This window comes from Ictidomys tridecemlineatus, chromosome 3 (genome assembly GCF_052094955.1).
Source record: "Ictidomys tridecemlineatus isolate mIctTri1 chromosome 3, mIctTri1.hap1, whole genome shotgun sequence".
Lineage (NCBI taxonomy): Eukaryota > Metazoa > Chordata > Mammalia > Rodentia > Sciuridae > Ictidomys > Ictidomys tridecemlineatus.
The window spans coordinates 32578679-32606518 of NC_135479.1; the positions used below are offsets into that span (position 1 = coordinate 32578679).

The window sequence follows — 27840 nt, forward strand, 5'->3', positions numbered from 1 at the left end:
CCACCAAAATTCCCACCCCTCAGATTGTTCATTATTTCTTTCTCTTTCTTGGCAGCCTTTGGAAGTCAAGTCAATAAATTATTCCAACAGTTAGGAAATGCTGAGGCTGAGAAAATGCTCCATAGCCCAGGGATAGCCCAACACACGGAACCTGAGTCTGTACAGACCCTGACCTATAATAGGCCTCCTTCTCACCTGCTGTGCTCCTGCTCAGCAATCAACAAGTCAGCCAGTCGCAGCCTGCTGCAGTGAGGGTGAGTGGGGAGATTCAATTCTTTCACTGTGACCCTGCTCCCATTCCACACCAGGCTACAGGGGCAGGAGAGAGCATGAACAGAAGGAATGAGCAGCCACAGCATCAGTGAGTCTTCCCAGCCAGGAGTGGAGTTCACATAGACTTTGTGACATCCCTATTCCCACCACCTCCAGGTCCTAAAGCATCCTGGGGAACTAGGTGAGGTGGTTAAAAAAAAAAGAAACCACAAAAAGATTCAAGAAAGAGTGTTGATCAGGTTGGGTATTTTGTTTTATTATCTTTGGGTCAAAGAAGAGGGGACTTCACAACAAATCCATGACCGAGGCAGGAAAACAAGAGGTCAGAGGGCCTTACAAATCTGGCAGAGACCTTTTTTAAGAATTTTTCTTCTAAGCAAGTAAGAAGCAACCAGGCTCAAGGAGCTCAGAGACCTTGGCCATGGGATCCCCTGGAACTCTGCAGGGGCTATACCTCTGAGGACTGAAAATACCCCAGGGACTTTTGTCATAACCTGTTGCTGCCATACTCCTCACCTAGATTTGATTGATGACAGTGTCAGCTGATACCTGTTCTAGCTTCTCCAGAAGCCTAATATCCTCTGGCTTGCAAAAGAGGCAAGACAATTACCACTAAGCTGCCTCTAATTTTTTAGAAAGCAGACAAGTTAAGGCCAGGCACGTTGGTGCATGACTGTAATCTCAGCAACTTGGAAGCCTAAAGCAGGAGAATCACAAGTTCAAGATCAGCTTCCGCAACTTAGCTAGACCCTGTCTCAGAGTAAAAAAATAAAATGGGGAGCTGGGGTTGAAGCTCAGTGGGAGAGCACTTGCTTAGCACATGTAAGACACTGGGTTTGATCCTCAGTACCACATATAAATAAATAAAGGTATTGTGTCCATCTACAACTAAAAAACTAAAAAATAAGTAAATAGGGCTGGGGCTATAGCTCATTAGAAGAGCACCCCCTGAATTCAATCTCCAGTGCCAAAAAAGCAAGCAAGCAGAGAGGCTGAAATACTGTAATGAATAATCTTTCAGAACTCAGTTTTCTCCCAAAATGACATCTGGCGATAAATGCAAATAGCTTATTTGTTACAAATAAAATGTAGAAGAGTTTGTCACTGGCACCTAGTAGGTAGAAAACAGCAACACTTCTCAATATCCTTTGATGCACAAGACTGCCTGTGTAACAACAAAGGATCATCTGGCCACAAAAGTCCACAGTGAGAAACCCTGATTCAGACATGCCTTCTTCCTTTCTATATTTGTATTTTGCAGTACTGGGGACTGAATCCAGGGCCTTGCACACACCACGTAGGTGCTCTACCACCAGGCAACATCCCTAAACCTCCATACACAAGGAAGTCACATGCAGCCCACTCTTCCCACTAGCCAGCTTCCACTTACTTAGTCATGACCATGTAGGGGCCACTGAAGAAAGAGAAAGTGGGTTCATCATCAGCTTGAATCACTTCCTTTTCTCCGATTACTGGAAGAGATCCTAGATAGGCAAGTTGCGTCCCCCCTGTGAGGTAAAACTGAAACCAAAGCACAGCTTTAAATCGTGGGGAAAAAAGAGGAAAAGCAAAATACTTCCAGAATCTTGTCACACAACTAAAAATGATGCTAGCTGCCACTTACTAAACTGCTGAATATCCAAATGCACTATAACTTATTCCTTAATTTACATTATTCTCCCTAGAAACCCTGCAAGGTTGTAACACTCTTTCACTAATAAAGAAACCGATGCTCACAGAAAGAAATGAGATGCCCACTTGAAGTGCTTTGGATGGGAATGAGGGGCCTATTGTGACCCCCTCAGAACCCAGGCCTATGTGTAGCCAAAGCTCACATTCCTCCGACCTCTACCACCCCCCAAGTCGCCTCAGCACAAGGAACAGAATTTTGAGCTGTTGTAAAACAACACTCACTCACTCAGCAATGTTTCCTAACTATTTCTGTTAAAGGTAGACTCAAGGACTCAAAAGATACTATCTGTCCTCAAAATATTCCTCAATTAAAAAATCTCAATTCCTTAAAATCATTCCAGTATGCCTGTAATCCCCATAATCAGAAGCCTGAGGCAGGAGAATGGCAAATTTGAGGCTAGCTTGGGCAACTTGGTGAGTCCATATATTTGCATAAAAATGGGCTGGGAATATAGCTCAGTGGTAGAGTGTGGGAGGCCAACCTTACCGGTGACTGAGTTACACTCCCCGGCTGGGTGCTGAGGTGCTCAGTCACAGAAATGGGTGTGACTTGCTATAGCCCCATGGGTGAAGCTACGCTTACCTGTTCCTTTGTAATATAACCCCTTACCCTGTTTAGGATAGAAATTCCATGGAAGTGCCTTGTGTGTGTGTCCCCTTCTCTTACTGTGCCCTTGGGTGTGGCCTACCCAGGTGTCAGTCAACCTGCTGACAGTGGACATCATGAAGATAGATTCAGCCCCCTGAAACCTGACCTCTTGCCTCATTTAAATAACTTCTCCTCAATAAAAGGGGTCAGTGCGTGCTGTGGCTTTCTTTCTGCGGACTCTTAAGGTCAGAGGAGCCCTCACAGTGACCCCAAAGAAAAAGGTATTTGTGTCTCTTGTGTGGTTACTTCGTGCAGCCCAGTTAGCCCAGTTTAACTAGAGCCTTTTAGTTGCGAGAACAAAAACCCGGCAGTAGAGGGTCCCTGAATTCAACGCCCAGTACCAAACAAACATCCCACAGGCTGTGTGTGGAAAGGCAAGGTCATTGAGAGGCAAATCCACAGAGATAGGACAGTGTGGCTCTCTGGGTCCTTTACTCAAAATTAAAAGATCATCTTTTAAACTCCTCAAATCTAGCCCAGGGTTATTCAAGGGAACTCCCAACTTTTTTTTTTTAACCATTGTCAGTAAGAACAAAAATATTATGAAATACCTTTCCTTCAAAGGGAAAGAAAGGAGCAAAAAGCATTGGTGAAGATAAGGAAGGAGGAAGGGAACAAAGTTCAGAGAGGGGGCCACAGACTCTCAACCATTGGCAACCTCTTACCTTCCCAAATCCAAAGCTGTAGATATTTTGGGCAGAAATGACTCCAGCTTTAAGCAGCCGGTTAGGAGAGCCATTAGGGTTCCTAGAAATGTTTAAAGATAGAAAAAAAATAAGAATTAACAACACATATCCAGAGAAAAATTACTAAACCAAGTTTTCAGAATGTGTAGTGCATTTTGCTTTGCCAGATGACTTTAAAAAAAAAGAATGTAATCTCTTTCATTAGAAGATATACATTAAAGACCTTGGGCAATATACCAGCAACTCAGGAGGCTGAGGCAGGAGGACTTTGAGGCCAGCCTCAACAACTTAGTGAGATCTCATCTCCAAATAAAAAGAAATGGGGCCAGGGATGTAGCTCCCTTCAGGTGGTGGGGAAGAGGATCAGTCCCTTATTCTAGATCTGCAGCAACATTAGCTACCAATAGCCACAATGAAAAATATGGCACATTTCACAAATCTGCACATAATCCTTATACAAGGGCCATGCTAATATTCTCTTCATACCAATTTTAGTCCATGGGATAGCTAAGTGAGCATGACTGCTTGATCTTTCTGTGTGTGTGTGTGTGTCTACAGATTGTATAGTAGCCAGTCTCTGAGAAGGAATGATTCTCTTGGGGCTGGGGATGTGGCTCAAGCGGTAGCGCGCTCGCCTGGCATGCGTGCGGCCTGGGTTCGATCCTCAGCACCACATACCAACAAAGATTGTTGTGTCTGCCGATAACTAAAAAATAAATATTAAAAAAAAATTCTCTCCCTCTCTCTCCTCTATCTTTAAAAAAAAAAGAAGGAATGATTCTCACTTCCTGGTATTCTTATCCCTCAAAGGTCAGACACATTATCTGTAGGATATTGCAGAAACCATGAAGTATCACTTTCAAGATGAGATCTACCACGACATCTGCCCTGATCTCTCTTGGAGAATCACTTGCTCTGGGGGAATTGTGGGATACTGAAGTAGTCCTATGGAGAGGTCTGACACCCAGTAGCAATTTTCTAGTCATATGAGTGCACCATCTTGGAACTGGATCCTCTATCCCTAGTCAATCCTTTAATAATGGCAGCCCAAAATGACATCTTGACTGTGATCTAGCTAAGCTGTTCCCTGATTCCTGACTCACAGAAATTTTATGAGGCAAAAATGTTTAATGTTGCTAAGTTTGAGGACCAATTCATTATGCAGTGACAGAAAATGAATACAGACGGCCAGAATTGCAAAGAATATTAAAACATTTATTCTCAAACTTTCTCATTTTACAGATGGGAAAACAGAGCCCTGGTTGGGGAAGCCTGCTAGCCTGAAGTGAGAAAACAGCGGTAGAAACCAGACCTAGATGCTGCTCATGTAGCTACTTCTCTTCCTGTATACCACACCCAAAACACCACCTGCACACCAGGGCTCCATTAACTGGAGGTACCCTGAAAGGAGTGGTAATACCTTATATTTCTTTGGCTCCTGGAGCCTGGCATCATTATGTCATGAATGTGGTAGCATTATGAGGAGCCGCTTCAGAAAACACTCTGAAGTCCAAATTCAAATCAAAGAGTGCTTTATTTACCTGGCCAGGGACTATCACCCACTTGTAGAGACTGAAGCTCTGTGGGAGAACAGCAATTTCCTGGTCTGTGTCTTGGGAATTTAAGGATGAAAACCACAATTCAGGGGCTTTTCTCAGTGTCATGCAAGCACGCAAGTTACAGAAGTTAAAAAAAAAAAAAAAAAGCAGTCAGCTTAACCACATCTCAGGTCCAAACAAGTGTTAGACAACTGTATCCTGAGTTTCAGCTGAGCAGGGGCGATAATCTCTTTTAAAGTCATGTAGACCTATAAATGTATTCAAACCCAGGATGTAACACACCATGACCACCATCATATCCTGAGTTGGGTACATTCTGTGGGGTATAAAGTAAAGAAAAACAATTTTTTAAAAGACAGCTTTCTTAGTTCCCTCTTCACAGGAGCAGTAACAGAAAACTAGAATAGAGTCTAGAACAGCTAAGATGGAGACCCTATGGCCATACTTTTTGTTTGTATAGCCACAGTGACTCTATTCCTGCTATCCCAGTACTAGTAACTTATTTGATGCTTGCAGTTATCTCATTTACTCATCATTTTACTACTGATATCTAAAAGCCTTATGTCTACTTTAGCTAATACAATTGTTCACAACTATATTGATTTAACCTTGTCTATATCTATATTAACCTATCAGCCTATATTTATCTATAACTATACTGGCATATTGACTTAACACCTTTCACCATACCATCTTTTTTCCTGTGGCTTAAATCCTATGTCTTACAGTTACATGATTTTATTATTATTACTTAGGCTTACTCCTGATGAACTTTTCCATGAACTGATGTCTTATTGTTGCTTATCTAAATTATCTTACCTTATTCTTATAGTCTATAACATATGTCTATGACTTATTGGTTATATGGATCAGTTCACACCAAGACAGTAAGTACTGAATTAGTACTTGCTAATTGAATAATTTTTGCTCAGACTGAAGGAAAAAACATTCTACTGCCACAGAAGCCAGTTCCTCTTCTTGACAAATGGCAGAGGCTGGAGGGACAGTGCATTCCAAGCTCCAGCCTGCACTAGTTCTGTGAATCTCCATGTGCCACTATTCATGAACAGATGTAGACATTGTACTTAAGTACAGACTCTGTCTCCTCAGCAACTCTTCAGTGCCAGGCTGGCTCTTAACTGCTTTAACCTGCCAAGCAACTAAAGAGAAGATTCTGACATCTAGAAGGAAGTAAATAAGACATCCTAATTTACATCTGATGGCCCAGCATCATTACTCTCAATCAGTGTAGATGACAACCAGGTCACATTATTTTAACAGACACACTATGAGGTAAAGGCTCCTCTCCTACATCACCTCAGCAGTGTCCTCTAGAAACCAAGTATATGTACTTATACCTCAAAGACCTAGGAGATAGTGGACTGTTTCTTGCCCATGGAAACAGACTTGGAGCTGGCTGTGAGGCTGAGACCACCAAGTAGCAGAATAGCAGGTGTCACTAATAAGGCCTCCCATCCTCCTGGGGCCCCTGGGCAGCATTTGTGGCTGTTTGAGGGTGTGAGTTCTGACTAAGCAACAGAGTAGACTGTTTTCTAAGAGTGACCTGGACAAAAATTATAGTTCAGACCACTAAGTTTTGCTCTTATCTAAATTTCTCTATCCATATCTATGTAACTAAACTTGCCTGCATGAAGGGAAGAAAAAACTAACTCCAGTTATCTACCACCATAATTACCTGTTCTTCTCAATTCAGTGCTTTTATTTTCTTTTCCTATCCAGGTTCTGATATGGCACCACTCACAGATCTAAAAGGCCAACTCTTATTCCCAGGATTTGTGTGGTTTCTTTTTTTAATATTTATTTTTTAGTTGTAGTTGGACACAATACCTTTATTTCACTTATTTATTTTTATGTGATGCTGAGGATCGAACCCAGGGTCTCGCTCATGAAAGGAAATTGCTGTACCGCTGAGCCACAACCCCAGCCCTTGTGTGGTTTCTTTCTATTAAAAAAAAAGGAGTGGGCTGGAAATATAGCTCAGTGATACAGTGCCGGCCTACCATGTGTGAGGCTCTGGGTTCAATCTCCTGCACCACAAAAAAAAAAAAAAAAAAAAAAAAAGATGGGTAATAGAATGGAGAGCAGTAAAGTAGAGGAAGAGAACCAAGAAAGAAAGAGAGGAAAAAAACAGGAAGCACTGGGAAATGAAATGGACCAAATTATGTTATATGCATGTTATAAATATGTACCAAATCCCACTATCATGCATAATTATAATGTACCAATAAAAAAGAAAGTTCCACAAAAAAAGTTGGCAGTTACATTCCATTTTATTTTCCATTAAACATTCTATTCACCCCATAGTTAGAATGTTTCATCTTTTTAAGATGGAAATTGAGATGTGCCACTAAACAAATGCTGTCTAGGTTATAAGGAAAATTTTACAAGTTTATCAACACTTGAACTTGGATTTTCCAGCCAGATGCAGTGGCACACACCTGTAATCCCAGCTAATCAGGAGGCTGAGGAGGATCTCAAGTTGAAGGCTAGTATGGGCAATTTAGTGAGACTCTGTCTCCAAACAAAATAAAATAGTAAGACTGGGTGTATAGCTCAGTGGTTAGAACTTTCCAGTACCAGGAAAACAAAACAAAACACTTGGGTTTTCCTTTCTGGCTGGCCTATGAACCCACCCTCCTTGTACTGGAGCCTCTACCTAGCACCAGGCTGCTAATCAGTGAGGGTTCTGTCTGCCTAACTAAGAAAATAGAGTACACATACAAATAAAATGATTACAATCTGAACTATAAATGGGAAAATGCATGCAAGGGACAGGGGCAGGAGATGAGGTAGGATGGGTTGACCTTGCAAGGAGTTTATCCTGATAACAAGGAAGGTCCCAAAGAGTTTTTAGTAGAGTGGCACATCTCAATTTCCATTTTAAAAAGGTCATTCTGCCCAGGTACAGTAGTGAATTATCTGTAATCCCAGATACTCAGGGGGCTGAGGCAGCAGGTTCAAAGCTAGCCTCAGCAATTTAGTGAGGCCCTAAGCAATTGCAATTTAGCAAGTCCCTGTCTCGAAAAATAAAAAGGGCTGGGGATGTGGTTCAGTGATCCAGTGCCCCTGGGTTCAATCACTAGTACCAAAAAAAAAAAAAAAAAAACAAACCCCACACACACAAAAAAAACAGACAGCACTGGTGACACACACCTGTAATCCCAACAGCTCAGGAGGCTGAGGCAGGAGGATAGCAAGTTCAAAGCGATCCTCAGCAATTTAGCAAAGCCCTAAGAAACTGAGCAAGACCCTGACTCAAAATTAAAAATAAAAAGAGATGGGGATGTGGCTCAGTAGTTAAATCCCCTGGGCTCAAACCCCAGTTATAAAACAAAAAAACAAACAACAACAACAAGAAAACACAGAAGAGTCAGCCATCTGCCCCACTGCCCAGCTTTCTGCTGGGCTCCTCAGATCTGAGAACTTCATTTTCTGCTAACCATAGGGTGATTCCCACTGAAACCATCTCCTCTAGACCTTCTGAGAGGGAGGGAAGAGATGGCTGAAGATGTTCGTCTGGCCAATCTTTATCAAGGGCATGGGTTCTCTTTCCAAGTTCATCACTTTTGGTGCGCCGGATGCCAGAAGATACTGAGGAGGCAGAGACTGAAGCAGCCCACAATCCAGGGCTCCCACACAAAAATGCTAGGGAAGTGCAGAACATTTCACTCCGGCTTGAAGCCATACTCACCCCTGCATGAGACCCCCAAACCAGGGCGGGCTGCAAATGAGCCGTTGAGGGGAGTCTATCTTCTTCAGAAGGTCATAAGAGAAGCCCTGGATGATGGCCTGCATGTGTGAGGCACAGCGCTGCATAAACTCCACCATCTGCAACATAAGACAAAGACACTCAATGCTGGCCACACCAGCCCTTAATGGGAGTTGGAAGCTTGGATGTGAAGATGAATGGTCTGAGGAACTGAGAGCTCCCAAAAGGTAAATCTCTGGAAAAGGGAGGGCTCCAAGTGATTTTCTAAAGATATGAAATGCTTTTCAGGGAGAAGACTTGTCAATAATTTCCAACTCCCTTCTTCAACAGATGAAGAAAATGGGCAGAAAAACCAACAGCTAATAAGCAGGAGAGCCAGAAACAGGGAAGGAGACTGGATGCGACAGTGCTCACACTATACATGACCTTTTGTTTACATTTGTTATGATATTTAGTCTTCATTAAAACATATCACAAAGCTAATTGAGGTAGTGCACACCTGAAATTCCATCTACTCAGCAGGCTGAGGCAGAAAGACTGCAAGTTTGACATCAGCCTCAGAAACTCAATGATACCCTATTGCAAAAAAACATGTACTCTGTTTGTTTGTTTGTTTTTTCAGTGCAGGGCTCCCCAAAAAACAATACATCACACCTGCCAGTGTGTGAACTCAAGCAGGTTACTTAATGTCAACAGGCCTCAGTCTCTCTGTTTATAAAATGAGAAACATATTATTGTCTACCTGAGAAGTTGTTGTTAGATTAAAAGTAAGTTACTACATGAAAAACATTTAGAACATGAGTCCTAGTAAGTAGTAGTTAAATGGGTTAGACAAATTATAATTGTTCTCCATTCCCACTGCACAGATGACTACAAAGATTCACTAGATTTATCCTAGGTTTTACAGGGTAATTTGCTTTAACTCAGGCATATGTGTCTAATGCCAATGTTAAGACTTGCTGCAAGCCCTGTGCTGCACCAGGATACTCACTCTCAACTCAGTGTTCTTCCACTGGGTATGACTGCAAAGTGGGATCCATACTTACTGGAGTGCTGCGATCCTTCCCTGCTGCCAAGGCCCAGGTCTGTGGGTTTCGACCCTTCTCGTCATGGAGCCGCAGGTCACCTCCTGCATCCAGCAGTTTGCTAAGAATCCACTGATTTCCTGAAAATGCTGCTGCATGTACAGGTGTGCTCCCATCAAAGCAGCGGCTGGGAGTAGGAAGGGAGGAGAGTGTCCATGACAAAACTCCTTCCTTCCAGGATGGAGGATTCAATACATAACACAGGGCTCCCAGTTTACACTGGCAACCTTCAGTGATTATTCACGATGCCCTGATCTGTGCCAACAGGAGCTTAACACTCATCTTTTTTCCATCATTAACTTTAACCTCCAAGATATTATCTTTCCCATTTCCATTAAATAAGGAAACAAAAGGGCAAGGCTGAGGTTCATACATAAATATGTGTCTGACTACAAACCATAGTGTTCTTGCCCTATCACCCCCTGATATTGACTGCCCTTTTTTGTCTACAGTACCCTAGGGTCAGGCTGGTCAAGCACAGTAACCAGAAACCATCTCTCGTGTGACAATTGTTCTGAGACAAGCATCGTGGCACACAACTAAAATCCTAAGGACTAAGGCAGGAGGATGGCAAGTTCAAGGTCAATCTGGGTAACTTAGCAAGACCCTGTCTCAAAATAAAAACCAAAAAGGGCTTAGGATGTAGTTAGGTGGTAGGAAGCCTGGAAGAGCACCCCTCGATTCGGTTGTACCATCAAAAAAGAGACAACTGTTTTAGGCGCCACCCCTCCTTAAACCTTGCAGTTGAGACCCATAACACATTGGCATAACCAATTCAGATAAGGATCTACACCACACAAAAAAATATCATCAATGCCATTAAACTATGTGAGACAAGGTATGGCTTTTAATGTGACTAGGGTATGGTGATGGTGTGATGTATAGTTAGTTTCTTAACCTGGCTGCACATCAGAACCACATGGGAAGTTTTGCCCTTTAGTTGAAAAACAAACACAATTGGGATAAGGAGGACGGAAGGGGAAAGGAAAGGAAAAGAAGTTAACAAAGGAACAAAGAAAAAAAATTAAAACCTTGCAACTCTAGGCTGGAAGCAGTGGTGCACACCTGTAATCCCAGTGGCTTGGGAGGCTGAGGCAAAAGCAAGGTGCTAAGTAACTTAAATAGAGACCCTGTCTCTAAATAAAATACAAAATAGGGCTGGGGATGTGGCTCAAAGGTCAAGTGCCCCTGAGTTCAATCCCTGGCACCCCGCCAACACACACCAAAACAACAACAACAAAAAACCTTTGCAACTCAAGATACACAGTTTTCTTGTCCAAAGGCAGCTACTATTACAAGTTTTTCTATCATTTCAGGATTTTCTATGTATATACAAAAGCATGAATATGAATATATTGTATAATCTGTTTCCCACCTAAATTTTTTCATTTAACACCTTGCAAGGGAGTACAGGTCCAAGTGGAATCAAAATACATAGTTTACTGGATCGCAAGTTCAAAGCCAACCTGAGTGACTTAGCAATATCCTAGGTAATTCATAAGTGTCACAGTAGAATGGGTAGAGAATAGTGATGGGAGGGGAGGGGAGGGGAGGAGGGATAAGGAAGGCAGCAGAATACAACTGACACTAGGATTGCTGTATGTATACACATGGACGTATAACCAATGTGATCCTGCAAACTGTACACGTGGAAAAATGAGAATTCATACCCTATTTGAATCAAATATATGATATGTCAAGATCATTGTATTGTCTTGAGCAACTAATAAAAAACATAATTCATAGAGACCCTTTCTCTAAATAAAAAATAAAAAGGGCTGGCGATGTGGCTTAGTGGTAAAGCACCCCCTAGATTCAACCCCTGGTACTTAAACAAATAGGGTTAGGGATATAGCTAAGTGGTAGAGCATCCCTGGGTTCTATCTTCAGTATGAATGTTGAGGGGATTACCCTTGAGAACACTTATTTTCTAGCTACTGATGTTATTGTACTTACTGATTTGGGTCTGATCCATAATCCACCAGAACATCAACTACCTTTGTAAGGCCCAATAATGCTGCAACAAAAAGTGCTGTTTGGCCCAAAGAGTTAACTGCATCAACATAAATTCCTGCAAAAGCAAATACAGAATTAATGCAAACATCAGAAATCTTCCTAAAATGAAACTAGAAAATTTCAATATAAAATTACATTATATTTCTTGAATTACTGCTGTGAACTTTTAAAAAAAAAGGGTAGATGGATCCAGTTTAACACAGAGGGGCACAAATAAATTAGAAGGCAAACCTAGTGTTTTATTTATCAAATATGTTTCAAAAACTGCGCTGAAATAATACACTCTGGTATTATTTTCTAAAAAAGAAAGGATGAAAGAAATTAAAGCTGGAGTGGTAGCACATGCTTTTAATTAAACCCAGCGACTCAAGGAGGCTGAAAAGCAGAATTCCAAATTTGATATAAATCTCAGTTTACTGAGGGCCTAAACAACCTAGTTGAGCCACTGACTGAAAAAAATGAGTTAAAGATGTGCCTCAGCGTTGTGTGTGCCTCTGGGTTCAAGTCCAATACCAAAAAGGACAACAAAGTATGGGGTTGGGGTTGGGGATCAGTGTTAGAGCATTCACTCAGGGCATGTGGGAGGCCCTGGATTCGATCTTCAGCACGGCATTAAATAAAAATAAATAAATAAATAAATAAATGCATTGTATTATTGTATTGTTTCCATCCACACCTAAAAAATAAATATTAAAATAAAAAATAAATAAAGGTAATAAAAAAGGAAATTAATTTTTTAGACACGCAGTAAAAAAAAAGTCTTGCCTTCATCAGAAACCACTCTTCATCTATAAAAAAAAAATATTTCAAGAGTGGCCAGGATAGATGAATCAACCTGTAGATCGAACAACATACTGTACATTCAAAACCCAACTTAAGGGGCTAGGTATGTGGCTCAAGCGGTAGTGAGCTCGCCTGGCATGCGTCTGGCCATCCTCAGCACCACATACAAACAAAAATGTTGTGTCCCCGAAGACTAAAAAAATATTTCAAAAATTCTCTTTAAAAAAAAAAAGTTAATCATCTTCTCTCCCACTTTCTGTAACAATTATAAAAAAAAAACAAAAACAAAACCACAACACCCAACTTAAAAATAAGTTTTAAAAAGTAAACGCTGTGTAACCTAACCATAAAAACCCCACGATGGCAGGCCAGGTAGCCCACGCCACTAATCCCAGAGAACCAGGAGATTAAGACAGGAAGATGACTATTTCAAAGTCAGCCTCAGCAGAAAAAAAAAAAAAAAAAAAAAGCGCTAAGCAATCCCAGCGGGGTTACCCCACAAAGTTTCCCTACCCACGAGAATAATTATTTGTAATTAACTACCTTGTCCCCAAAAAAAGACTAGCAAACAATAACACCAAAAGGAAGTTTATAGGAGGAAAAAAAAAAAACTCACATCTACATTTTTTAACAGTAAGTAAAATACGGAAACCACTCAGACTGCGTTCCCTCCCTCTTACTCTCCTAAAAAGAGAGAAGAACGATCATCAATGGCAAGAGGCAGTTGCAGTAAAGCAACACCAAATGCCTGCTTCACGCTCAGAAGGGAACGCTACAACTCCTCCTCGTGGTTTTCGGTACTCTACACGATCAGAGAAACTTCTCTAGTAACGAACTATAGAAATGATCCCTGAAAGTATAGTCTTAACATCCATTCCTCTTCCTTTCCCAAGTGCATGAAACACACACACATTTTGCTGATGGTGAATTAGTCTTCCAGCACCAGACGTCTAAAATGTATATTGGCAGATGTTTTCTAAAGAAAATCTCTCTATTACAATAGTTACGTAAAGCGGTTTGAATACGCTTTTGAGTTTTCAAAGACATTACAAACTGGCACATTAATTAACATTCGGTTGTTAAAGAGCCAATCACACGCCAGTTATTTCCAGCCCCGCCCCAGTGCCACTACGCAGCGTTTTTTACCCACTGACAAGTGCTGACGTCTACCAAGCGCGACGGAGCCCCGGCAACCATCGCAATCATAACTCGTTTTGGACCCGTGGTGGAAGCTATGAGACTTCACCAGAAAACCGAAACAATTAAGAGTGAAAGCGATAATCCAAAGCCCTATTTTAAAATTTTTATCCTGATATCAAAATACCAGGGAACCGGGCGTGGTGTTCGCCTGTATTAGCAGCCACTCAAAAGCAGAGGCAGGAGGATGGCAAGTTCAAGGCCAGGTTCAGAAATTTAGCGAGACTCTGTCTCGAAACGAAAAGTAAAAGGGCTGGGATGTAGTTCGGTGGTAGACCGCCCCTGTTTTCAATCCCCAGTACCAAAACATACAAAACAAAAAACAGGAATAAGCGTCGTGTGAGGCCCAAGAAGCTCATGGATGTGCATAGTTTCCGAAGAGTTCATGGAGAGCACTGCCTTTCGACAAACCAAACTCCCAAAATTAGATTGACTCTGGTGTGTCTAAATGCTTTGCTATCCATAAAAATGATTTCTGAAGAAGCTTGATCCTTAATTTGGGGCTTTTTACTGGCAAAGGTAGGCTAACCAATAACTTTGGGTAGCACTGATCCAATGGCACCTCAGCCAGAGGTGTAGTCAAGGAGATGAATGAAATTTCTGTGCTATAGCCAAAGCTTATAAAAATAGAGCCGAAAATCTGTGAACACCGCAAGATATGCCCTGATAGCAGCTAAAATTTGACTGTGATGGGTAACCTATCCCTTCCCTGCCTGAACTCCATTTTGTGGTGCACAGTCATCTTCATAGTGTTGACTCTGTTTTGTCAATTTCTTTTAATAAATTTCTGGGGGGGGGTAATCTTCTGTTTGTCTGAAGGAATAATGGTATTTTCACAAATATTTGAAATGAAAACCATGCACACACAGAGATACCAAAGATGTATTATTTTGTTTTTTTTTTCCCCCCAAAGAATTTCCTACAAACAACATGGTTTCTGTTTAAATGAACAGGTCAATGTATTATTCCTCTGCTGTAAGCTTCTGTGGCTCCTCATCTCCTGGGTTAAAACAAAACTTTTCTACAGCCTTAGAAGGCCTTGCATAAACTAGTCCACACTCACCTCCTTAGTTTTCTTTGTACCCCACTTTTTTCACTCTATCCACACAGGCCATATAGTTCCTCATACTCATCATATTTTCTTCTTCCAGGAAGTCATTACAAACTGTTCTGACAGACATTTCCCTCCAACCTCCAAACCTCAACATTATTATTTAGATAGCTAACCAAGTGCTATTGTCTCCAAATCTTTCTTCAACCTCCTTAGATCATTCTATATGTGATTATTTGATTGATGCCTATAACCTGCATGAGACATTTTAAGTTCCAGAAGGGCAGGGACTGTGCATGGTTTTACATTCACAATATCTCAAGCACCTAGTATTAAATGAATAAATCCAAAGAAAAGGGCTAGATAGGGCTGGTTAACATTATATTATTAGTCATTCTTAAACTGGGGAGGAGATGAGTCAACAAAGATACTACCCAATCTGTGAAGGGTTTAAGGTCAGCCCTGAGGTCTACTAACATCTTAAAAGAAGATTGAGGGTGGGGAAAGGGGGGTACAAACAGAGATGGGAGGAAACACAGAAGGTGGGTTGTGGTGACAAAAGAAGTAAGACTTCCAAAAAGGAGGATCAGTTAGTGTTGACACCAGAGACATCCAGTAAGAAGAAGCAGTGTTCATGGTGAGAGCAGTGCTAGCAGGGTTTATATTTCTTACTGCTCAGGGATTGCTGTTACCAAGTATATGTGGTATATTTGTGTCCTCTATTAGAGTATCTCCCCTACTCTAGAGGAACTGCCAAATGTATCTCCTTAATTTCAGTACCTGGTATCTGTCCAACACAAACAAGCCTAACAGTACAGAACAGCAAAGAATAGTGAGGGAAGCCAGGTATTGTAATGCACACGTAGAATCCCAGAGAGTTACTAGGGATGCTGAGGCAGGAAGATGACAAGTTTCAGCCCAGCCTAGCCAACTAGATAAGACCTGTCTCAAGATAAAATAAAGCGCTGGGGGGGGGGGGCTGGGGATATGGCTCAAACGGTAGCGCGCTCGCCTGGCATGCGTGTGGCCCGGGTTCCATCCTCAGCACCACATACAAACAAAGATGTTGTGTCCGCCAAAAACTAAAAATAAATATTTTAAAAAAAGAGATTATTCTTTTTTTTTTTTTAAGAGAGAGTGAGAGAGGGGAGAGAGAGAGAGAGAGAGAGAGAGAGAGCGAGCGAGAATTTTCAATATTTATTTTTTAGTTCTTGGCGGACACAACATCTTTGTTGGTATGTGGTGCTGAGGATCGAACCCGGGCCGCACGCATGCCAGGCATGGCACGCTACCGCTTGAGCCACATCCCCAGCCGAAAAGAGATTATTCTTATAAAAAAAATTAAAAATAAAGCGCTGGGCGCGGTGGCACATGTGTGTAATCCCAGTAATTTCAAAGGCTGAGGCAGGAGGATCACCAACCTCAGCAACTTAGCAAGGCCCTGTCTCAAAATAAAATATAAGGAGTCCACCACGCGACCAGCACACTGGTTTCATACAAGAGGTTTGTAGCATAGAAATTAATTAGTGAGATCAAAATAAACACACACAGACTCAATTACCTTTTTCTTTGACCAGGTCTGAGATGGCCCTCCCTCTGGCTCTCGCCTCAAACCACCCGGTGGGGCAGCAATGCTTACTCAGGACTAGCAGGAGAGAGAGAGAGAGAGCGAGGGAGTGGATTTTTATTGGGGAACAAGAAATTCAGGGGAGGGCTGGGGATGTGGCTCAAGCAGTAGCATGCTCGTCTGGCATGCATGCAGCCCGGGTTCGATCCTCAGCACCACATACAAACAAAGATGTTGTCTGCCAATAACTGAAAAATAAATATTAAAAAGCTCTCTCTCTCTCTCTAAAAAAAAAAAAAAGAAAAGAAATTCCATCCAATGAAGGTCGAGGGGGGCAGCATTCCAAGGTTAGGGTCAGTGATTGGTCTCAGGGTCATTGGTCAGTCACACCCCCATACGGACAGGCTCTTGCACCTGGAGAGGGTGGGGATAGCTCCGACAGTTTGGCCAGAACGCCTCACACCCAATCAGGGAAGTGCCCAATCACGTGCGAGAATGGCTTCCCACAAAGGAGGGCATGGTGACACAAGCCTGTAATCCCAGTGGCCAGGGAGGCTGAGGCAGGAGGATCAGGAGTTCAAAGCCAGCTCCCACAAAAAGTGAGGCACTAAGCAACTCAATGAGAACCTGTCTTGAAATTAAATATAAAATTGGGCTGGGGATATGGCTCAGTGGTCAAGTGCCCCTGAGTTCAATACCCAGTACCCCCCCAAAATAAAATAAAATATTAAAAAGCATTGGATGTGGTTTGTGGTTTTAAGCACCCATGGGCTCAATCCCTGGTAGAAATAAATAAATAAATAAATAAATAAATAAATAAATAAATGAAGCTGTAGATGTAGCTCAGTGTTAAAGTGTCCCTGGGATCAATCGAGTGCTGCAAAACAGAAACAAACCAAAAGAATGGGAAGACCTCTCCATGGATGTCTGATGTTTTGCTTATTGTGGGAACAAAGTACTAACTACACTTTGATCTTTTTGTAAACTTTGGAAGACATAGAATCCTCATTAGGGCAAAGTGAATACATGCTTACTGTCCAATAAAATAAAGATAATTTTCCCTTTGCAGGAAAGGGTATACTGTCTATTATAAAGGATCCATGTTCCCTAACCTCAAGGTTCCTTTACTGTAAAACAACCCATTACATATACAATATCATCTGGTTCTCTTTGCTTGGCTCTATAAGAACTGGGGTTAGAGGAAATAAACACAAAAATTATATTCTGGCTACTGTAACAAACTATCATTCATCTCTGACCCAGGCATCTCATCTTTTATACCAGCAACCATAAACCTATAGTAGGCTAACATGTAAACTATTCAGTTTGTGACAGAAAGGACTACAGATAAGGGAAACAGGTTTATTAATCCCTGGGACTGGTGAGGCAAATAAACTCATCCAAGATCTTGAAGGGCTTTTGGGACTAGGAAGCATTTTTGGAGGCCCTGAGTAGATGGAATCCAGAGGCACTTTACCAGTGAGCTAAACCCACAGCCCCTTTTATCTCAGGTTTATTTTTATTTTTCTACAGGGTTTCCCCTAAATTGCTGAAGCTGGCTCAAACTTGCAATCCTCCTGCCTCACCACCCCCATCTTTGATTTGTGGGATCAAAGGTGTGGCACTCCCCTGGAATTGAGTCACCATTGTTGAGGTGATACAGAGGAAAAAAAAAAATTTTAAAAAGCTTGAAAAAATCTGGTGTGATGCTGCATCCTTCAAAGACTTCTTACTTATACTTACTTATTATTAATATTTATATTATATAATTATATAATATGTATTATATTATATTAATATTATATTTATTATTATTACTTATATTTCTTACTTATAGACCAAGCTGTGATGTTACCAAGCCTGAAAAAAAAAAAAACTACTGCTGTCTTTAAGTTCAGAACTTTTGCAACAGAAACCACTCAGACAGTGTTCTCTCCCTCTTAATCTCCAAAGAGAATTAAGAACGATCATCAATGGCAAAGGACAGTTACAAAACTGTAACACCCAGAGCCTGCTTCACGCTCAGGAGAAAACACTCAACTCCTCCTCGTGGTTTTCGGTACTCTACACGATCAGAGAAACTTCTCTAGTAACATACTATAGAAATGATCCCTGAAAGTATAGTCTTAACCTACTCCCACCGGGCCCTGCTGGGTCTACCAGGATTATTCACTTTTAGATGAAGATGAGGTAGGATTCCCCTCCTCCCCGCCCCCATTTCTAATTCCACTATAAATCATAAGACACACTTGGCACTACAGTATTTTCAAACACTGTCATTCTACAACACAGTTTAACGTTCTAGATGAAAATATAAGTTTTTAAAAAAAGTTTTCAACACATCCAGCTGAATTAACATAATGACTAACGACAGCCAGTCACGACCTAGTTTCTAGAGCCAAGTAGGCGTTCTCTCCTTGGTTCTAAATGTGGCCCCGCCCCTTACAGCTAAAGGGAAGGGCGGGCGTGGCCTCTGAGACTCTGGTTGCTTCTGGTGATTGGTAAATCAGAGCAGTTGCTCAAAACAGCTGCCTAAGAATTTAACTTTCAAGCACTAGTTAAGAGGCAGGTCACTGTGACCGTGGCAAGGAGGAGAATTAGGTGACTGAGACCCAACACTTGGAAAACAAAACCTTTTTTGTTTTGTGCCGTGTTTGCAATTACCGATCACTCTTTGAATATTAAAAATAAATCTAATTGTCTGGTAGGTTGGGCATTATTTCTTCCGTAAACAAATACGTGTGTCAACCATTAGGGTTGTATTAGGGATTTTGGGTTTTGTTTTGTTTTTGAGAATTCTATTATAAAATTGGTTTTTGCACACTCTATGCTGAGCAATATCACCAGCCCTTTTTATTTTGAGCAGGATCTGGCTAAATTGATCAGGCTGGCCTCCAACTTATTATCCTCTTGTCCCAGCCTCCCCAGTCCCTGGGATTACATGAATCCACTGCCATGCACAGCACATTAGCTACCATTTACTGACAGTCTGTCACATATTCAATATATTTTTGGGGGGATTTTTAGTTGTAGATGGACACAATACCTTTATCTTACTTATTTACATGTATGTGGTGCTGAGGATCAAATCCAGTGCCTCACATGTGCCAGACAAGCACTCTACCACTGAGCTACAATCTCAGCCCCTCAACAAAACTTTTTTTGTGTGTGTTTGATTTTTTTTTTGGGGGGGGGGCACTGGCATTAAACCCAGGGATACTTTACCACTGAACTATACCCCTTACCCTTTTTATTTGGAGACAGGTCTCACTAAATTGCTGAGGCTGGCCTCAAATGTGTGATCTTACTGCCACAGCCTTCCAAGTTAATGTCACTACAAGTATGTTCAAGAGTGCTTTACATGTAAAATATTAATCATCTCAGCTATATAGCCAGAGAAACTCAGGCATGAAAAAACTAGGTAACTTGAATAAGGTCACAGCTGTTGATCAGAGCTAGTAGATCCCCAAAGAAAAGAATGATCATCAATGACAAACAACAGTTACAGCAAGGCAACATCAAGAGTTGGTTTCATGCTCAGGAGAAAGTTGCACCTCTTCCTTTGTAATTTTCTTATATGTTTTAGAGAAATTCCTCTAGACTCAACTATAGAAATAGCCCATGAAGGCGGGCATGGTGGTGCACGCTTATAATCCCAGGGATTTGGGAGGCTGAAGCAGGAGGATCACAAAATCAAGACCAATCTTAGCAACTTAGCGAGGCGAGAGGTGCTGGTGGCTGGGACTGTGGCTCAGTGGTAGAGTGCTGGCCTAGCATGTGTGAGGCACTGGGTTCAATCCTCACCAGGTAAAAATTAATAAATAAAATAAAGGTATTATGTTCATCTGCAACTAAAAATATTATTTTTTAAAAAAGTGCTAGGGATGTGGTTCAGTGGTTGAATGTCCCTGGCTTCAATCTCTGATACCAAAAATAAGTAAATAAATTAGTAATAAATAAATAAATGGCCCATGAAAATAGCCTTGACCTTGAAAGCTCGGTCTTTGCAGGGTCTATTACAGCTATATTGTTTTAATTGATGACAAGATTTTTCCACACACTGTTGAAGAAATACCATATAAATATATTTTGAGGGGCTGGGGATGTGGCTCAAGCGGTAGCGCATTCGCCTGGCATGCGCGCAGCCCGGGTTCGATCCTCAGCACCACATACCAACAAAGATGTTGTGTCTGCCGAGAACTAAAAAATAAATATTAAAAACTCTCTCTCTCTCTCTCTCTAAAAAAAATATATATATGTATTTTGAGGGTGTTGTTTTATATGCAACTTTCAAAAAAATATTCTGAATACTTCTGAAAGGTTTTTTGGGGGGGGTTCCGGGGATTGAACTCAGGGACATTCAACCACTGAGTCACATCTCCAGCTCTATTTTGTATTTTAGAGACAGGGTCTCATTGAGTTCCTCAGCATCTCCCATTGCTGAAGCTGGGGGTGGGGGTAGGGGGGATGGAATATTACAGGCGTGCGCACCACCGTGCCAGGCCTGAAAATTTCTAAAACACAATTTTTTTTCCTTTCTCTCTCTTTCTTTTTTTTCCGTAGTACTGGGGATTGAAGTCAGAGCCTCCCACCTACTAAGTATTCTACCACTGAAACACACTCCCAACTGTTTTAATCTCATTTTGAGTCAGGGACTTGATCTGCCTCAGTCTATGATGTAGTGGGGATTACATCATCATGTATACCATCATGCCCAACAAGACTTGTTATTAATTAGCCTATTACAGACTGTCAGGTTTGTGGCGGTGACTTAGGAACAAAGCACCAAGCAGCCCCTGGGTGAATGAAGCATATCAGGCACCTAAGGAACTGCCTGTCAATCAGCAGGGTCTCCTGGCCAATCCTGGATCTCAGCCAGTTCCCTGGACCAACTCTAGTACGGCAAGGGACTCTAAAAATCCCTTTTTCTGTCCCAAGCCCTTCCTTTCCTCCTGTAAGCCCCATAAAATTCCAGTTCCATCCAGCCCCCATGAGGTTTCTCCTCAGGCCCTCTTCCTATCTGCTCTGCTCCTGCCCCTGGGAGTGACAACTCAATAAAGCCTCCTTTAGGGGCTTTTTTAAATATGCCTCCTTTTGACTGCTGCCATTGCCTAACCTTACACAGACAAAAGTCAATTAGAAGCTAGGGACTTCTGTCCCTAAAAACACTGAACACTTTCTGACCTGTTTAAAGATAAAGGGTTTGTTTTGCTGAGAAGAAGCTTTTTAGTTTGAAACCATCCCATTTATTGATTCTTGATTTGATTTCTTGCGTTTTAGGAGTCTTGTTGCTGATTATGAAATAGATTGGGGTCTGCTTTTTTTCTATTAGGTACAGAGTCTCTGGCCTAACTCCTAGGTCCTTGATCCACTTTGAGTTGAGTTTTGTGCAAGGAAGAGACAGGAGGTTTAATTTCATTTTGCTGCATATGGATTTCCAGTTTTCCCAGCACCATTTGTTGAAGATGCTATTTTTTTTCCAATGTATGTTTTTGGCACCTTTGTCTGGTCTGAGATAACTGTATTTATTTGGGTTTGTCTCTGTGTCCTCTATTCAGTACCATTGGTCTACAAGTCTTTTTCGGTGCCAATACCGTGCTGTTTTTAAAGAAACAATTAATGAAGTGAAGAGAGAGCCTACAAAATGGGAGCAAATTTTTACCAAATGCACATCAGATAAAGCACTAATTTCCAGAATATATAAATAACTCAAAAAACTTAACAATAGGGCTGGGGATGTGGCTCAAGCAGTAGCGCACTCGCCTGGCATGTGCAGGGCACTGGGTTCGATCCTCAGCACCACATAAAAATAAAATAAAGATGTTGTATCCACTGAAAACTAAAAAATAAATATTAAAAAAACTTAATAAAAAACAAATAACCCAACCAATAAATGGGCTAAGGAAATGAGCAAATACTTCATAGAAGAAGATATACAATCTATCAGCAAATTTATCAAAAATGTTCTATATCTCTAGCAATTAGAAAAATGCAATTCAAAACTACTCTAAGATTTCATCTCACTCCAGTCAGAATGGCAATTATCAAAAAATCAAGCAACAGTAAGTGCTGGTAAGGATGTGGGGGAAAAGGTACACTGATTCAATGCTAGTGGGATTGAAAAATGGTACAACCACTCTGGAAAGCAGTATGGAGAAACCTTAGAAAACCTGGAACAGAACCACCATTTGACTAGTTATCCCACTCTTCAGTCTATACCCAAAGGACTTAAAATCAGCACGCTATAGAGATGCAGCCACTTCAATGTTTATAGCAGCTCATTTCACAATAGCTAAACTGTGAAAACAGGCTAGATGCCCTTTAATAGATGAATGGATAAAGAAACTGGTATACATACACACACACACACACACACACACACACACACTATACACAATGGAATACTACTCAGCCTTAAAGAAGAATGAAATTAATGCATTTATGGGTAAATGAACATAATTAGAGAATATCAAGCTAAGTGAAGTAAGCCAATCTGAAAAAAATTAAAGGCCAAAAGTTTTCTCTGATAAGTGGATACTGACTCATAATGGGCAGGGGGTAAGGGAAGAAGGGATGAACTTTGGATTGAGCAGAGGGGAGGAAGAAGAGGAGAGAGGGAGTATGGGGGGAAAAATGGTGAATGATTTGGACATCATTACCCCTAAGCACAAATGGTGTAACTCTACATCATACACAACCAGAGAAATGAAAAGTTGTATTCCATTTGTGTAAGAAGATAAAATAAAAATTGTTTTAAAAAATAAAAGATAAAGGGTAAGGGCTGGGGATGTGATTCAGTGGTATACCACTTTCCTAGCATGTATGAGTTCCTGGGTTTGATCCCCAGCACCACAAAAGGAAAAAATTTTAAAAATATCCTAAATTTTGGAAGTTAATAGGTAGATTAAAGTATCCATGTGCTGGACATGTGAGTATGTGTGGGAGGCCAACCTTACACGTGACTGAGTTACACTCCCTGGCTGGGTGCTGAGGCTCTCAGTCACAGAAATGTGGCACCCTTCTTGGGTGCGAGGGTCGGTGTGTCGTGCATCGGTTTGTCTTGCTACAGCCCCATAGGTGAAGCTACGCTCACCTGTTCCTTTATAATATAACCCCTTGCCCTGTTTAGGATAGAATCTTCCATGGAAGTGCCTTGTGTGTGTGTCCCCTTCTCTTACTGTGCCCTTGGGTGTGGCCTATCCAGGTGTCAGTCAACCTGCTGACAGTGGACATCATGAAGATACTCAGCCCTCTGAAACCTGACCCCTTGCCTCATTTGAATAGCTTCTCTCAATAAAAGGCATCAGCGCGTGCTCTCACTCTCTCTCTCTTTCTGGGGACCCTTAAGGTCAGAGGAGCCATCACAGCGACCCCAAAGAAAAAGGTATTTGTCTCTTGTGTGGTTATTTTGTGAAGCCCAGTTAGCCCAGTTTAATAGAGTGACCCCTGAGCCTTTTAGTCTCAAGATCAGAAACCTGGCAAGTATGGACAGAAGAGACACTCGCTGGGACTCATTTGGAAAACTTTTGTTTCTTTTTGTGTACTAGGGATTCAGCCCAAGGGCAATTTATTGGTGAACCACATCCCCTAGTTCTGCCCTTTTTTGGGGGGTGCAGAGTGTACGACTGTAATCCCAGTGTCTCAGGAGGCTGAGGAAGGAGGATTGCAAGTTCAAAGCCATTCTCAGCAAATTAGTGAGGCCCTATGCAATTTAATGAGACCTTGTCTCAAAATAAAAAAGGGCTGGGGAGGTAGCTCAGTGGTAAAACACGCCTGGGTTCAATCCCCAACTTCATATATATATCCAAAATCCAGTCTAAATGTTACATTATTTTTAAAAAATTATAATAATGGGCTGGGGATGTGGCTCAAGCGGTAGAGAGCTTGCCTGGCATGCATGCGGCCCGGGTTCGATCCTCAGCACCACATAAAAACAAAGATGTTGTGTCCGCCGAAAAAAACTAAAAAATAAATATTAAAATTCTCTCTCTCTCTCTTTAAAAAAAAAAAAAAAAAAAAAAAAAACAAAAAAACTCAGCACCACATAAAAATAAACAAAAATAAAGATTTAAAGAAATAAATTCACAATACATTTTTAAAAAATTATAATAATGGCCTGGTGTGGCTGCCAATGCCTATAATCCCAGGGGCTCTGGAGGATGAGGCAGGAGGATCTCAAGTTCAAAGCCAGCCTCAGCAATTTAGAGAGACCCTGTCACAAAATAAAAATAAAAACAGCTGGGGGATGCAACTCAGTAGTAAAGTGCCCCGGGGTTCAATCCCTAACAACAACAACAACAACAAAAAAAAAAATACACACAATAATAATAAATAAAATAATAATGTTTCTGGTGAGTCTGGAAGAGAACCCAGTCTCTCTCCATATCCCCACCCCCCGCCAAAAAAAAAACCCTGGTTTAAATGAGATTTCTTTGGTTCATTTAAACAATAACAAAAGCAGCAGCAGCAAACATTTCTCCTATATTTTAATGTTCCAAGGTCCCCTACTAACTCCTTTACATGGATTACCTCATTTAGTCTTAGAAATAAGCAGTTGAAGAAAGGAAAATTTAGAAGTCTAAGTGGATTTCCCAATGCCAATCTCTGTCTTGTAGGTCCTTACCCTCAGTAAATGCTGTGTGTTTCAGTTAAGAGATAAGAAATTGTAGGGGAAAATTAATTTTAAAAAGACTTGAGAGTTCGGGTTCGTAGCTCAGTGGTAGAGCGCTTGCCTAGCATGCATGAGGCACTGGGTTTGATTCTCAGCACTACATAAATGTAAAATAAAGATATTGTGTCCACCTAAAACTAAAAAATAAATATTTAAAAAAAAAGACTTGAGTGGGAGCTGTAGCTGTAGCCTATCATGCTTGAGGTCCTGGGTTTCAATCCTCAGCACTGAAAAAAAAAATTCAGGTTTCCTAAGCTTCCATTTATTGATCTCCTCTCCTATCATACAAACCGTGGGTATACAGGCATCATGTGGCCCTCCTGGCATTACTCACTGGGAACTGGGGCTCAAATACAAAAATGACAATATTACTGTTGCTGGGACCAGTAAACTGTTTTTGTCTCTGACCTAGGAGTCCATTATCTTCTGCCAACATCCACAAAACTGATGGCTAAGTTGTCAGGAGAAAGGAGAAACACCTGGCAATCACTTATGAAGCCCTGCATATCCTGGCTTCCTCCCTGAGTCTACACCACCCCGCCCCCGGCCCTCTTCTTTTCTGATGGAATCTGGGCCTCTAGCATGGTAAGCAAATCCACCACCACTGAGCTACATCCCAGCCCCTCCAACTTCATTATTCAGCTCACTTCTCTTCTTGCCCCACAATTGTTCACTTTCTTTGAATCTGTCATATCCACTGTGCTCCAAACAACCAAAAAAGGACTTTACCTGGTTGTTAACTTTCCTTGAAATGCTATTCCTTGCCCTTTTTCCTTGGTTAACAGTGTTTAAATCTTTAGCTCTTAGGATTTCAGGTTCTCTCACAGACCTCTCCTTTGCAGCACTTTTCACAGTTGTGATTTTAATTTTTTTGCTTGATTATGTGATACTGTGTTTCTGAAGCTACAATTAGACAGACAGTCAGTATAGATAGATAAATAGGGTCAGGTTTGATCAAGGAAGCCAATTTTGAATGCAAGTTGGAGACTGTCCCCTGAGACTAAAATGTTAATTCCTTCTGAGCCCTTCCTCCACCATAACCTGCTCCTGCTCTAACCTGTTACCAAGGTAACCTGTCCCAGGAATTGCCCCTTCCTACAGGGAGCTATAAGGTTGTTAATGTGTCCTTGGCTGCTCCATCCTTCCCTTCTTCTTTCAGCTCACCTGTTTCCCACCTTTTCGCCATCCTACTGAGCATTTCTGGGTCTAGTCACATATGCAGGAAGAAGAAAGATAAGGGGAAAAGGGCAGGAGAACAAAGGAAGCCTAGGACACAGAAAAAGGGCAGACTGCATCACTTCTTAGGATACCGGGATACCAGCTATTGCCTGCTTCTCCCTCCTGGGAGAAGTCAATGTTACTCTTTTTAAAATAAACCCTCCTTGCCTCGGCATACTTCTTTAATGTTTAAACTTAAACATGTGAGGGAGCAGAACTCTTCACCCATGACCAACAGTATCAATTCTATTGAAATCAAAACTTCAGTCTTAAACCAGATACAGTGATGCACACCTGTAATTCCAGCAGCTCAGGAGGCTGAGGCAGGAGGATTGCAAGCTTAAGGCCAGCCTCAGCAATTTATCAAGGCCCTAAGAAACTTAGGGAGACCCTAACTCAAAAAATGAAAAGGGATGGAAGGCTGGAGATGTAGCTGGAGGCTGGAGATGTGCAAAAGTGCCCCTGGGTTAAATCCCCAGTGCCAAGTAAATAAATAAATAATGAAATAAAGGGCTGGTATGTGGGTCATGGTAGTACCCCTGGGTTCAATCTCCAGTACCACTAAAAGCAAATCAAAACAACAACAACAAAACAAGAACAAACTTCTATAGCTCAGTGGTATAGCATTTGCTCAGCACATACAAGGTTCTGCTTTTAATCCTCACCATTACAAAAATAAAAAATTTTAAAAAATTAGCCATACAAACAAAAAAATCGTTCAATCTTACATCCAATTCTAATTTCTCCTTCCCTCCACATTTCAGTACCCAGTCCTCTGCTGATTTTCCTTGTTTCTCCACTCTTCCTCTGATCTCAAGGTTGTATTGTTTGTCTGTTGTTTTTTGGTACTATGAATTGAATCCAGGAGTATTCTACCACTGAGCCACATCCCAGCCCTTTCTATTTTTTATTTTGACACAGGGTCTTGTTAAGTTGCCCAGGCTAGCCTTAAACTTGGGATCCTCCTGCCTCAGGCTCCCAAGTCACCATGCCTGACTTCAAGGTTACTTTTAGCAATTCCAAAGCTGAGATAGAGGTAAGAACCAATGACACAAAAAAGGGAATTGCTGGAGATGTAGCTCAGTGACAGAGTACTTTACTGACATGTGGGAGGCCCTAGGTTCTATCACCAGCACTGTAAGTAAGTAAGTAAATAAATAAATAAATACATACATACACAGGAGTAGGGTAGGAGACAAAGACCTTCTAACTTAGCTGATGCTTTCTGTAGCTTTGTGTTCATACTAAAGCTTACTCTTTTGTGCAAATTGTTAATAGATCATTCCAGTACCTCTACTACAGTACACAGCACCCTGCTGCAGGCCAATGCCCTCTCCTGTGGACTTCTTGCAACCCTCAGCTCTTGTCCTCCCAGGTTCCACCTCTCTACTCTCTGTTGAAATTCTTCATTCATGAGTAAGATCCCTTTTGGCTCAGCTACCTTCTGTGCAATCTACATGCTCCAGCATACCCTCCATGCCTGATAGAAGTGTGGCTAATCAGTCTGCTAGTCTTCCTTGCTCATTCAATCATCAAGGACTTTTCAATATAGATGGCTGATCTCCTGATCCCTAAATTTCAGAAACAAGTTCTCTGCATGTCACCTTGGAGGAAACTAGGAAAGGGTATCATATTTCAGCTGTTAAGCAGGCTGGAACTGATT

General features: G+C 41.4%; 1 protein-coding gene, 3 non-coding genes and 1 pseudogene across 11 annotated transcripts in view; all 5 read right to left on the minus strand.

Moving 5' to 3' along the window:
• The window catches only part of Tex14 (testis expressed 14, intercellular bridge forming factor), a 103220-nt gene that overhangs the window by 48101 nt on the left and 27279 nt on the right, over nt 1-27840 (minus strand). For all 8 annotated transcript variants that reach the window (XM_078042317.1, XM_078042318.1, XM_078042323.1 and 5 more), the window contains 6 exons: nt 11631-11745; nt 9636-9801; nt 8572-8708; nt 3280-3361; nt 1664-1794; nt 196-309 (listed from right to left, as the gene is read on the minus strand). In XM_078042317.1, coding sequence (XP_077898443.1) covers nt 196-309; nt 1664-1794; nt 3280-3361; nt 8572-8708; nt 9636-9801; nt 11631-11745 — 745 coding nt within the window. The remainder of the gene's footprint in view (nt 1-195; nt 310-1663; nt 1795-3279; nt 3362-8571; nt 8709-9635; nt 9802-11630; nt 11746-27840) is intronic.
• On the minus strand, nt 3716-3817 carry LOC120884592 (U6 spliceosomal RNA). The gene has a single exon (XR_005727020.2). It is a non-coding gene; the product is annotated as a U6 spliceosomal RNA (small nuclear RNA).
• LOC120884700 (small nucleolar RNA U3) lies at nt 13124-13339 on the minus strand. Its single transcript, XR_013437159.1, has one exon. It is a non-coding gene; the product is annotated as a small nucleolar RNA U3 (small nucleolar RNA).
• Nucleotides 18203-18416, minus strand: LOC120884695 (small nucleolar RNA U3). Its single transcript, XR_005727113.1, has one exon. It is a non-coding gene; the product is annotated as a small nucleolar RNA U3 (small nucleolar RNA).
• On the minus strand, nt 19738-19923 carry LOC120884701 (small nucleolar RNA U3; annotated as a pseudogene).